This window comes from Argopecten irradians, chromosome 3 (assembly GCF_041381155.1).
Source record: "Argopecten irradians isolate NY chromosome 3, Ai_NY, whole genome shotgun sequence".
In the NCBI taxonomy this organism is placed as follows: domain Eukaryota; kingdom Metazoa; phylum Mollusca; class Bivalvia; order Pectinida; family Pectinidae; genus Argopecten; species Argopecten irradians.
The window spans coordinates 16,610,320-16,624,998 of record NC_091136.1 but is presented as its reverse complement, the minus strand read 5'-3'; the positions used below and the strand labels follow the sequence as shown (position 1 = coordinate 16,624,998).

The following is a 14,679-nucleotide window of genomic DNA, read 5'->3' as shown; positions in this document are numbered from 1 at the left end:
CTAAATGTTTGTGCGATTAAATTTTATTTATTTCGCTGACAATTCGATATTCTGAAAATTAATCATGGGTAAAATATTTCAAGCACATTAACAGAGGCACCATACGACTCTTAATTCGAGAAATAAAATCTCCATGAAATAATTGGTAGGCATGAAAACGTGTATTATAAATTAGGTAGCTCCGGAAAACAAGTTGGTTTAAACTGTTAAACAACATTCTTTCGCTTGCAATTTATTATCGTGAACTTCATGATCAAGGTAAAGTTGCGGAAGTTAAATCCGTGAAATAAATATGTGAAACTTAATCCTTGTGAGAATGTTTTGAAACAGAAATCGCGAAATTTGGAAGCCGCGAAAGAAAGTTGGGCCATTTTCGTTTATACAGAACAACCGATATGACCATTGGTTAAAGTCATTATTTCAAGTATAAAATTTGACGGACCTGCAGTTTTTGATACAGGCCTGTGAGGGCTTTGTCAAAGCTCGTCTGAAAACAATATAAAATAATCAGGTCCATCTTTAATTAATAAACGAACAACTAGGTCCATCCAGTCAAACCCCATAATCGAAAACGGCCTTGGTTTACAGTATAGATATATATATATTGGGTCCCATTCACATAGTGCATCATAAATCTATAAATGTATTGTTGTGCATCCCTGCACCGATAATCCAGACTTTGTCATGATTCTTCCTCGTATCCTTCTGTCTTCATGTCGTTCAGACCGAGAATCTCGTTCTCATCGTAATTCCTATCATAGTGTTCGATTTCCATCTCTGGGTCGTCGTCTGGGGCATAAACGTTTTGGAGGTAACTGTTTCCAGCCGGGTCGTCAAGCACGAAATGTACATCCATCATCTCTCCATTAATGATCTGAACAAAAAAATACAATACAATTTTAAATACCAATCATATGTAACAAGTTTAACTAAAGGTTACTGAATTAAAATATTGTAAAATATAAAGACAACTTCCGTATAATATTTGTAGCTTATTTTGAAAAGTAGTATCTTCTTTCTAGGGTGGTGGATGGGGTTGGGGGCGGAATGTTTTTTCAGTGTGGCACATTAATCATATTTAGTGGCCATTAGTGTAAAAAAAAGACTGTTTTCACGGAACTGCCAGACATACTGAAGCTACAAATCATATTTATTTAACACAATGTCTGATTAGTTAGCTTACCTTGTCTTTATCTGATACTCCTACAAGCTATATAGCTGTGTTCACCTGTGTGACATGGACAAGGTAATCTAACAAACTCGACCTTGTCTGAATGAAATAAGATCATGGTACATTGCTTGAGTATGTTTATTTGGGTTCCGTGCAATCTGTCTTTTTCACACCCATGTTCATTGAATACATACATTGTCTCCCTTGTTTCAAAGTAGGGCATAATATAGACAGAACATACCTGATCTAATTTGCCACAAAAACTGTCCATCCTTGATTTATTTTCCTGTGTTGAACTGTCCCCTTGCAGGAAGGAATTTGGTCCAGTTAACTGTTGCAATGTGAAAGACAAATGAAAAATGAATAATATTTAATGTAATATACATGAATATCAAAATTATAGGTATCCCACATATAAAGAAACTTTTTTTTTTCCATTTCTGCCATAAAATCTCCAAGTCGATATCATTAAAAGTATCAGAATGGTTTCTATAATTCAAAAGGATTTTTGTCGAAATACTATGAAACCGATATAATCTGAGCTTGTCAAAAACCATCCTATTCAATATATCAACATACAAAGAACAAATTCAATAAGCATTCTTATTTTCTCATACATTTGCATTGCATTTTACATTTTGGTTTGATTAGCTTAATGTCCTATTTACAGTCAGGGTCATTAAGTATGTGGCAGGTTTAGACGATAGAGGAAAGCCAGACTAACCGGAGAAAAACCACCAACCTGCGGTCAGTACCTGTCAACTGACCCACATGGTTATGTTTTTAAGGGATTATCAGTATGATAGAGTACTCACATGGTCCTTGACGTTTTGCAGCAGCCCTTCCAGTGTGGTAAATTTTCCTCCCAGAGTTCCAAAGTCAGTTTCAAATTCAATTTCTGGAATAGCAATACTGCAGGTCTCGCTCTGAAGCAAAATCCCAATCAAGATTGACACAAAGAAAACTTAATATCAAATCATATGGAATTATATAAAATAAATGAAATATATTATATCAGATTTGTCGTGAAAAGTGTTTTTTTTTAAATAATTTTTCACAGTAACACATAAATTTTCATGCCATGTTATTAAATGAATAAATTACTAAATCTACTTTTGCAAGCCATTTACTTTTGTGAATTTCATGATCCAAATTTGAAAATTTATCTCTGGAAACTAACATCGACATCATTAATACGAATAGGAATTTCCAGTCATTTTATTAATTCCATGAATGTTAATCTTTGCAAACTTCTTTTGAAATAGAAATCGGGAAATTAAGTAGACGCGAAAGAAAGTTGGTTTGCAGTATTCATGATTAAGAAAATAGCGACTTCCAACATTGAACAATGACCCCTTGACCTCTTGAACTATTTTTGATCTTGACTGACCTTGAGTACATCCCGTGACATATCTATGGGATCGGTAATTTTCAGTTTGATTCTGCAGCCCTTCTTCTCGATGCCTGAAGCACTCTTCACTTCGTTGCTACGAGCACCACACGCTTCACAATTGGTTGCCATGATGATAACCTCTTTAAAATGAGGAATTTCTGAATGAAGTTAAAGACCATATGCAAACGAAGTTTTAGAAAGTTACTCTAACTAAGCATGTTGAAGATCAAACCTTATGTTCCTGCGCCTAATGCTAATTAAGATAAATTTGTTTGAACATCATACAATATTTGACTTCATTGGTATTGAATGTAGGTAAAGATCCATCCTTTTCGAAAATTGTAGGATAAATCTCTTAAGAGCACTGGATTTTTTTTACTAAAATAACAAGCCCAAAAGATACAGCCAAATACATTCAGAGGGATGCACCACTCAGTTACACTATACTGACAACCAGGTCTCAGGATCATAAAACAGATCTAAGTCCAAAACTGTCTTAATTCTAAACTTAGCCAATCAAAGATGACATTACAAAAAGTTATGTCATTTGTAATTGGATAACTCAAGTTTACGAATTTTTTATGATTCTAGAGTCAGATCTTTCAAATACATGCTAACTTCATATGGCTACCACACTGAAGCTTCAAATTACAGCATTAAAATGTTCATCTACATAATCTTACTATCAGTAAATCATTCTCATCTACATAATCTTACTATCAGTAAACCATTCTCATCTACATAATCTTACTATCAGTAAACCATTCTCATCTACATAATCTTACTATCAGTAAACCATTCTCATCTACATAATCTTACTATCAGTAAACCATTCTCATCTACATAATCTTACTATCAGTAAACCATTCACCCTGGTCACTCAACACTAAACAAGAGAAGATGCATGATCACCATTTTCTACCCAAAAGGATACCGACCATCTTCATGTGTGTACTGCAGGGCGCGTTACAGTTTGGACAGTTGGTGTTGAAGGTCATCACCTGCAAATATAATGGATCATCAATCATCAAGAATTTCACAAAGGGCTGTCATTCAGCATGATACAACTTACATAATCACAAGTCTCTTCTCTTATCATCTTGTTTACTAAGGAGTTGTTAATTAGATTTCAGTCACAACTTATTTTTTATTTTTATGTCTGACACCATTTTCATGGCAATATAAGTCTGAGATTAACAGTCATAAAAGTTCTACAGTACTGATGATTGTAACTAATTAGTGGTGATGAATCTATGAAATTCTAATCACGGAGAAATAACCCAAATTTTATGGCATGTGAGTATTGGTTTTAATGTAGTATTTGAATAAGAACAAGAAACCATTTGATTTCTTAAGCTTAGTTATTGTGAAAATTCATTCTTTTTTCAAAATGAGCAAAATTTTATTTCTTAAGAAGATGATCATTCTATTGGGATTTTCCACAGGCATAAGCTCTGAAGCAGAGACATTCGAGTGAAAAGTGTATGGACAGTACCTCTTCATTTGCCCCTGGTGTATCATCTTGCCCTGTCTCCGCCGGCTAGAACAGACAATATAAACAGTCATCATAATGTACAGGTGGGCAGTGATATCGTAGTCAATGTAACAATTATAGACTTCTGATGAGGTTGCTATAGGTTAAATACATAACCATACCATGAGGATAATGCCCTACTCAAACCAGCATTGGGGCAAAGTGACATTGCAGGCTAAAAATAGAAACACTGGGTTAATACACCAAATTATGAACCCTTTTCTAGTAATGTTTTAGCCAATGAAAGTGGAGACACATTCTATGCTATATATAGTAATTCAAAGTTGTAAGTATTTATTATACAGGATGACCCTTATGTATGAAGAAATATTCTGAACTATTGCTTTTGATCAACGATAAAACATACCATGATTCCCAGAGCCTCGTCCATGGCAGCTGTTCTGTTATAGTGTTTGACCACTGTGTTAGGGTCAGATTTAGGGGCATATGTTTGACAAGTTAAGGCTAAATCAATGGAGAAGATCGTCTAAATCAAGTGAGAAGATAGTATTATTCAAGTCAGTAATCAGATTTTGGGACATACATGTATATTTTACAAAAAGTATTAAATTAAATCAATGGAAAAGATGCGGTTTTATGTACCGGTGAGTAAGTTTGGTAATCATAATAAAAATTCCTAAATTTGTGGTATCTTTTGTTACAGCATTATTACGTGTGTGAAAGACAACATTTCCACCTCAGACACGATTCAACATGTACTACATTTAAAGAAAAACTTTGTACATCAGGCATTTACAATAAAATCACAGTAACATGGTTCATCCAAAGTTTTAGAACTGTATAAAAAGGATATGGATTCTCCACAAAGCTGTTTCCTGTTGGGTCGTCCACGATCTACAACAAAAGGATCAATACCATATTAACAGTCACTTGTGTCTTTCACATAAATTAACAGACAGCTATCATACAATAACACTATGGTATATATATAAGATTTAAGGAACGCTATATGTCTCCCTCCTTTTCCTTCTTTTTGTATCCCTGATTTCATAAAAGGGGTATAAAATATAGTAATATGCATGAACTGTCAAGCAGAAAGTAAAGGAGACAATGATTTGTTTTATTAGGTTGTTTGTTTTCGTTTCACATCCTATTAACAGCCAGGGTCATTCAAGGACATGCCAGGTTTAGGAGATGAAGAAAAGCTCGAGTCCCTAGAATATAGTCATAGATTACTCTCCCTTAAAATTGCACTACCAGTATGTATTTCTAATTTTCTTTAAAATTGAAAGGTATCTGTAGAGCTTACCAATGTGAACGGCTCATCTACATTCTTCAACATGGTCAGCTTCAATATCACCTCACTGATTTTAGCTCCAATCTCCGGATAATGCTCCTGTGGTTTTAGAAGCCAATAGATTTTTTTCCATAATCAAATTTTTGTAAAATAGACACAACTTTTTATACATAACAATACATGTATATAACTGGTACATGCTACCTAGGTACTTGTAAAGTGAGTACAAATTTGATGAATTGATTTTCACCATCAAGAGAATGTCGTTGTTTGCATATGTGAATGATGTAGATAATACATGGAAGGTAATTTTTTTTTATTGTATGTAGGCTAGCTGGGGCATCATCATGTGGATAAAGCAGCCACATCAAAGACTGATATGACTCATGTTTGATTTTTTTTCCCAACTGATATTAACTTTAAATCTCTCTTTTATAAAATCTTACATAATTTGAATGTTAATACATATACAATGTATATATATCTCACCATTCGTGCTGGTTGGTCGAGAGAGAGTCCACTAACGGCCGCATCTATGATTCCTTCCACAGTAGTCAACACTACAAAACAACACAGGTCTTACCCTTAGAAAAAATATCCTTGAACAAATATTGAAATCGATAATTGGAATGATTTGAAGCGCACACTCTTGTTTTATCTTTAAATACCTACACATTATGGTAACAGAAATTTTTATCTTTAAATCGAAAAGAAAAAAAAGTTAATGTAATCAACGAGTGAAAAAAAAATATGGGTGAATTGATCCCCAAAATAAAGTGGAGATTGATTGTTTACACCATACCTCCTTTAGTGGGCGGCACCTCAAACTCCAGACTTGGGATAGACACAGTGGCCTTTTCTGTCTGTACGATTTGTCTATTCAGGTCCTAACAAAAAACACAAACTCTGCTGCTACAGTAATTAAATGTTACACCAATAATGTTTGATCAGAAGCAAAGAGTGTATAAGATAATGATTCACTTGTAAAATAATATTCACCAAATTAATCAGGGAGTCTAAAATTCAGGTAAAACTGACAAAACCTCCACATTCCTCCACAAAGTTCACATCATGGCTTCAGGCGTGTCCATAAAATAGAAAAAAAATCACTAGGACAGTCTTTTCTGTTCTCTCACCATTAGAAGTACATGTACCCTTATATTTTCTTCTTTTGTGCATGTAGGTTGAAATATACATGTACAGTATTTCAATGACCTACTCCATTTGAATGACATATTCAGTGTCTAAGCAACATAGTTTTCCAATAAGCCATGGAGGAACAAATATTATAAATTTAGCTGATTGAGATGGAGCCCAGACATGTTGGCATGGTGGACAGACACATACCAAAGATGTTGTATACAGAGATCAATGAAGAAAACAATCTAACCAGAACAAGTCTTTACCTTCTCTTCTTTGATTTCTAATGTGTAAGTAACCCCCTGATCCTGAATAGTACTGCCGGGCTGTAGTTCACAGTTTTTCATTCCACAATGCTCACATTCAAAGGAAGACAATATGACTTCACGGAAAAATGGGATCTTAGTCAGGAAAAGTCGTGTCATTCCCTGAAAATAGAAGAATTTTTGAATATGTTTATTGTTACTCAAAATTTAACTCCATACTGATATTCTAATTAATTAATTTAATTTAACCTATTCATTAAATACTTTAGGCAGTGAATGGTATACCTCTTTTATTGTTAAGTTTTGTCTTGCATACTTATACCAGAAGTCAATTTATATCATAAATACTTGTCAGATTCTTTCAAATTTACACTCTTTTGGGTGAGACAATGAACATATCAATAAGAGGATTGTCTTTGTGACGTCATAGTGATATGTCATGATATTGTTTCTACGATATGATGCAATTATTGAATATGCATATGCAAAGATCTTGTGTATAATCTTGTCTCTTCACCTATCCTCTGGTCACAGTGAGAGGGCAAAATAAGAAAATCTTATACTGGTACTGAGATCAAGCCTTAGAGAAAACCTGTTCTTGACCTCGATCCATACAAGCAAGTGATGAATTAGAAATACAATATTTATATAAATATATCCTGTACAGTTGTATTAAATAGGAGATAAGAAAATATAGCGATCAGACTAAGATTCGAACATGGGACTTGGAACTCTAGCCAGGTGTGCATGGCTGCATGCATACTCTACCATGGATGTACCCAACATATCCAATATTATATACATTTGTAATATGACTGAGCAGGATTGATCACCAGTGACCAGGTAGTAGACAATTCTCAAAAAGTATACTTAATTTGGTTAAAATCCATCAATAGATGAAATCAGGAAAATTGAATTTATCAAAAAATTTTTTTTTTTTAAATATGGAATATATGTACAGAAAATAAAAGTAAAAAATACTTATGTCCTTTGACTCACAGTCGTCTGCATCTAGTTTTGGAAAAATAAAATATCATACCCCTACTATAGTTTGATAAAAATATAATAACCTAGGCTACAAATACCCCTATTATACCCAGCTAGCACAGTTACGTTGGTCTGGCGTAATTTTCAGTCGGCTAGCTAGGTCGCAGTCGGATTTCTTACGTTTCGTCGGCAAAAATACGTCTGTGTCATCATCTGACGTTGGGCCCACCTAGTGTCATGCATTGGGCCAACGTCTGTCCGACGTGTTGCTGCTAGCTGGGTAGTAGGGGTAGGTTATTATATTTTTATCAAACCAGAAGCAGACGCCTGTCTTTGACTATACGTTATCAAAGCTACTTTCTAGTGTTCGGAGGTCCCGGGTTCGAACCCCAGTCTGACAGCTAACTTCCTTTGTTTTTTTGTTTTTTTTTTTACATTTTCTCCTCTCTAGCGGTCACACTTAATAACGACAACAAACGACAAGAAACGACAACAAACGACAACACGTTAAATACAAGGAAAAGTTAGTGACAACACAAGATATGTTATTCAGTACATTAAAATGAATATTTCTACCAAGTTTTATGAAGATTGGTGCAAAAATGAAGGAATTAGAGCGCTTTAAATATTCTGAAATCGGCCGCTGGTCAACGATAAATCGAATGACAAGAGGTTTGCCGTGACGGTATACCGACAACACGTTGTAACATCAAAAATGTTTTAAAAACCTAACGACAACAGAAGATGTGTTATTTGTCATACTATAATGCATCTATGTACAAAATTTCATTAAGATTGGAATAAAAATGAAGACTTTATACCTGTTTTAATGTTACGAGATCGGCGACTGGTCAGATTTATATCGCGAGTGTGTATATTCAGTATTACCGACAACGCATCATAGCATTAAAAAAATTAAAAAGACCTAACGACAACATAAGATATGTTGTTTGTCATACCATAATGCATCTCTGTACAAAAATTCATTAAGATTGGAGTAAAAAATACCGGAGTAATGACGATTTCAAATATGAAGAGACGCAGAGTGTATATACATGTGTGTAAGCCAAGCTTACATGTAGAGATCTAGATCCGACCGACAACACAAATTATTTTACGAAATTACGCAGTAATGTTACCGCAAATAATAATATATGTAACCTATATCTAAAGAAAGTAATTCATGTCAATTGTAATGACTATTGATGAAGATTTGAATGAGTAATGGTCATTGAAATGTCTACGACGGCTTGCATACAGTATACATATAAGAAGCACACACGTGTGTATATTATCAGAGTGATTACAGTTCGCGATTGTATTTATTGTTATGTAAACATATGGTGTGTATATATACTTCCCATATGTTATCTTAAGAAATACATTATTATATGGGTTTTTTTTATTGTACATTTTTGTATAAAATATTTGCGTATATTTTCGGGAGCATGAATGAACGACAAAGAAAAAGCGCCGATAATGTCGTCTATCTTTGGCGAGGATGGACTGATCAATTTGGATACTATCAAAGAATTTGATTCAGTATCAAGCAAAATCGACAATATGTATGGTGAACGTATGGGTACATATTGGTCTGAAAAAACTTTACCAACTATCCGGCGCAGGGTGGTTGAGTCCCGAGTGCGATGCCCCCATATACCCAAAGGCTGGAAAAACAACAACTGCGAATCAATGAATGACATCATAAAGCTTGTTGGTGACTGGAAAATTTCGAAAAACGATTAGAGCACATACAAAACGCGCAGTACAACCACGTGCGCAGATCGCGTCACGGAATAGGAGAGTACGAATTAGCTCCGCATGCGCAACATTTAAAAATAAGTTCAGTATTTTGGAGAACACTGCCCAAAAGACAACGACAACGACAACGGAACGTGCACAAGTTTTTGAAACTTGTGAAGCAGAAAAAGGAACTTATATCTTCCACTAATGGAATGCTAACTATTCCAAAAACTGCAGCCATCGCGAAAAAACCGGATACACGAAAACGTACGTGTGCGTGGAAATGAACAGAATCGCACGGTTTGTAAGCTTCCCGAAATTAAAACTTACGATACGCATGCGAAATCTTGTGTGCCCGCAAGACGGGATTCAAGATATTTAAACTTAATCTTTCAAATAAAACGTATTAAATAAAGTCAAAGTTACCGCGTTAATAAAAAAAAGTGAATTAATATAAAAATATTTACGCAGCTAAAAATACACACACAAAAAAAACACTAACGTGACGCTACCCAATTTGGAACGCTACCCCAAATGAAACACTTTTAAAATATGTGATACAGAATTTTCAGTTTGCAATCTAAACTAACAATAACAGTCCTGAACAAAAATGAAAATAATGAAATTTTGAAAAAATCCGGGAAACGACGTCGTGCGACACCCCTAAAAACACCATATATTTTAAAATGAGAAAATAAATGCTGAGTGGAATATTTTTGAAGACATGTGCCCTGAATAAACTAAAATATGTTTGAACTTTCTTTAAATGAATTCAAACATTTTTTATCATGCCTGGACATTTATTAATCAAACTTTAATTATTTAGGAGGTGTTCCATTTTGGGTACTCAAATCTGCTGAAACACAGGGCTGACAAGTAAACAAATCATGAAATTATTAATAAAAACATCTATTTGTGGAATGTTAAGAAAAAAATCTGGATTCAACCACATGTATGAAATTTTTTACAATTATCTTCAAAAGTGTTCCAATTTGGGTAACGTCACGTAGGGTCTGGTAACATACTCGTGTATTGAGTATGGCCTAGAGTTCTACACCGACTATAATGATGTTTACACAATAATGGCTTGGACAAACAGTATCGAGACCCTATGCACTCGTACACACGCGTGTACAGGCGTGTGTGTGAGTCGTCGATCTGTTGTCGGTAGTAAACCTGACCAGTCGCCGATCTCGTAACATTAAAACAGGTATAAAGTCTTCATTTTTATTCCAATCTTAATGAAATTTTGTACATAGATGCATTATAGTATGACAAATAACACATCTTCTGTTGTCGTTAGGTTTTTAAAAACATTTTTGATGTTACAACGTGTTGTCGGTATACCGTCACGGCAAACCTCTTGTCACTCGATTTATCGTTGACCAGCGGCCGATTTCAGAATATTAAAATCGCTCTAATTCCTTCATTTTTGCTCCAATCTTCATAAAACTTGGTAGAAAATATTCATTTTAATGTACTGAATAACATATCTTGTGTTGTCACTAACTTTTCCTTATATTTAATGTGTTGTCGTTTGTTGTCGTTTCTTGTCGTTTGTTGTCGTTTGTTGTCGTTATTAAGTGTGACCCCTCTCTAGTTACGTGTACATTTGTTGACTCGGACAGTATAACACTGTTTACAGTCCCTCTATTCAACAATGTTATCAGAGAAACAATGTATCATATTAACGAATTAGAAAGATTAAATTACTTCATAAATTCCTAAAAAATAAAGTCTTACATTTTCATGACAACTGAGGCAAAGACTTTCAATCTCAGTGACCTCAGGATCGTCATCATCAGCATGAAGATCTCGGAAAAGCGGTTTGTCTGGGCCCGCCATCTTCGTTTTATTCGTCGATCTATCGTACTCGTCCTGAAGTATTCCTTAGGAAATAACCGTATATATCTGTCTGTGACAATTGAGTATTTGCCAGTATTGAATTCTATTGAATATGTCGCCAACCTGTCAACCCTTCTAGTTCTTTCGGGAATAACAGCATGCCAAGATATGCCGGAAATACATCATATTATGATAAAAGTAAAAACGTAGTCCTGGTCACTGAATCCGGATGGGAGTGACTAAACCAATGGTTGTTCTGTTATAATTTTGCATGGACATTACCGAATAATTTATGTTATTAACCATGTTTGGTTTGGAAATCTCCCCATCAAACATTTTGAGTCTTAAATCACTGGGGTAAAAACGGAAAATGTGCGCATCTACCACTACTCCCATAACATGAGAGTCGACAGCTGGTCAGCCGTTTTTTATCGGACGTTATTTTGCTGACTGTCGACACGACGTAATGTTCCAAAAATGTCTCGTCATGCTATACCTCTAACATTCAGACATTGTTGGAGTAATCTACCACCAGCCTTACAATCAACGATGGTGTCCTAAGGAGTCCCTGTGCCCTTACATATATTAGTGATAGTGTAGGCTATATTATGCGGGAGAGTAAAAATTAGCACAGATAATCTAAAATAAAATGAAACTGTCACAACTATCATCACTGTGCAATCTATTTTAAATAACCTGTTGATAGCTTCGATGAACAAGCCATGGACAGATGATTTTTAACCAGTTTTATTGTATTGTGATTCCTACGTCTAATCACAGCATAACCATTCCCAGAAGGAGTGGATCGAAGGGAAGTAACTAATCTCTGGTAGATTAGAATGTAAACTGTGTTTAGGTGGACCGAAATTTCTATTCGATGATAGTTTGTGAGTGCCTTCCGAAATTTTATTTCTCAGCCATTGCAAGGCGGACGAATTCGATAGATAAAAATAACCAAGGGAAATACATGCATGAATGATTGGATACAACTTCGCGAAGTTGGATGGATAATGAAAGTATTTACATATGTGTAGATCAATCTATCTGCTATTCCGGGGTTCGACAGTTCATTTCTACAACTGATAGGGGAGCAGAGATTAGATTCTTTTACTATCGATAAATAATGAACATGATTTTATCAGAAATCTATATATATTTATCTTAGCAGCTCCTTTCTTACAATCAAGCAAAGGCTAAATAAATTATCTATGTCTCTGATATTAATGGCATATTTTGATTATATCATACCACATGTAAATCGTCAGTGAAACATCACAAGGACCGTCAGGCATAAAAATCACATATTTTTTTACACAAAATATATGATTGAAAAGTAAACTGTAAAGTTCTTCGTACAGGTAATTCATTTAACTTCCAAGTATCTGTGGATAACACATTTACTAGTTCAACGACGTTAAAATTAACACATTATCCAAATGATAGATAAATCCAACATAGAACTAAACATTTTTTTTATGTTAAATCCTTAAATAGTTTGCTTGCCATTTGTTCGGACATATTCATTTGTTCAGAAATATTTAGACGCAAGAATGTTATCAATCTTGCAAGCATATCATTTTGACTTGCGCACATGTACTGTTTTTATATAAATAATGGGCTGAAATGAGTCATAAAACTGCCATTGCCACTTTTTATTTATAAATGATACATTAAAAATTGACCGATTCAATCAGTCTAACCTTCTAATCTAGCCCTCTAAGATCGGCTACTCCCAGCTAAATACGTAGAATTCGTTTGTTCTTAATTCCTAAATTTATACGCACTAATGTTAGTATAAAAAAGGTTGAAAGTAATACAGTAATTTCAGGCTATTAAAGAAAAAAATGAAGAATGCAAATGGTTTACAATCTTTTGAATTTTGCCAACGCTACCATTTTTGGTCTTTTTAGTTACAAAGGGTTATGAATTTAAATCTTTACCTCTTATCTTCGATATAATGCATGACTGATAAAAAATTCACAAGACAAAATTAGATCTCAATTTTTCAAGTTGACTGATCGTACCCAGATGAAGTGTTTTTAAAACTTTCAAAACTTGAAAAGTAACTCCTTCCAAATATGTTATATACAGTGTTTTTTGTTGTATATTTGTATTTATCATTTTGATGATTTTGGTAAAATCGGCATAAGTATCCCTACGTACAATACTTAGCAGTAAAAAATCTTCATGACACTGGTGCCCCTTCCAAACATAGCATCATCAACAATTACCAAACATAATAATTTCCACCAACCAATCAAAGTGAACGGATTATTTTAAAAAAATCTGGTAGGCAAAACGACCGATTATAATTGTTACCATCCTAGGATGGTAACAATAAGATCAAAAGTCTCTTTGGCATTGACGTTTGTTCACATTTTGAGTCCAATTGTATAATTTATGACAGTGCAATTTTTTCAGTGTAATCTGTCTTCATCGGGGTGCAAAACACCTCTTTTGTTGAGTTTTAATCATGCCAAGAGTATCACAGAGACATCTAGCACCAGCTGGACTGCCGAGCGACGACACATTTACGCCGAGAATTGGGGGCCAGGATGAAAACATTTTGACCTCGGACAAATGGCCTCTTGGTGTCTGTGAGCGTGCCAGCATACTGAGAAGGGTTCAGATGAAACACTTGCACAACCAACTGTACATCGGGTGGTAAAGCGTGGTGCTGGTCTTGTCTATCCCAGTTATGAAGCAGAGGTCCTTGGTGTCTTTCTACATAAATATATCTGGCCCTGGACGATATGGATCCGCTTGGCTAGTCCTTACTGTAAAACATAGTTATTGGTGAGTACTTCAGTCGTGGTACGTTTCTAGTAGCGAGTGACTTTGTGCCGTGATAAGGAAATGTTTTCCTATCCTCGTCTAAGTCTCCAATCCAATATAATCCTTACAAACAAGCTCCAATGGCTGATGAGTATGAATGCTCCCTAGCGGGTCTCTCTCATTAGATGTAGTCTTGCGACGTACCAAACGCTCACACTTTCTGAACAACTCTTCTTCAACATCTCTTACATTTCCATGCTAGAATGATAAGTATACATAATGCAGTGGGAACTACAGACCGTCGAAACTCCTCTACACAATTTCGCAGTCTTAGATTGTTGAGGTTCTTGTATACAACTTGTTTCTGAGAGTTCGGTAAGTCGTGATCGTGAAGTTTCTAGCGCCGGAGCGGAACCCTTGTCTAGATGACTGGATCCTGTCCTATACGTTTGCAATTTTATCTATGCATGCGCCCGTGGATACTGTCACTAAGCTTGCTTTAGGTCAGGCGGCTCAGAAGCACTCTCACAGATGGCGTCAAAAGTAGTTAAGGATATACCTGGTTCA

At 35.0% G+C, this 14,679-nt stretch overlaps 1 protein-coding gene across 1 annotated transcript; it reads right to left on the bottom strand.

Moving 5' to 3' along the window:
- Window positions 1-3: 3 nt before the first annotated feature.
- On the bottom strand, window positions 4-11,532 carry LOC138317682 (zinc finger protein ZPR1-like). The gene is made up of 13 exons (XM_069259515.1): window positions 11,236-11,532; window positions 6,763-6,924; window positions 6,159-6,243; window positions 5,846-5,916; window positions 5,369-5,455; window positions 4,914-4,953; window positions 4,466-4,548; window positions 4,060-4,104; window positions 3,499-3,565; window positions 2,562-2,722; window positions 1,987-2,097; window positions 1,413-1,502; window positions 4-874 (listed from the first exon to the last, which is right to left on the bottom strand). The coding sequence occupies exons 1-13, from the start codon at window positions 11,335-11,337 to the stop codon at window positions 683-685; spliced, it is 1,296 nt and encodes a 431-aa protein (XP_069115616.1). The 5' UTR covers window positions 11,338-11,532; the 3' UTR covers window positions 4-682.
- Between the last annotated feature and the right edge of the window lie 3,147 nt (window positions 11,533-14,679).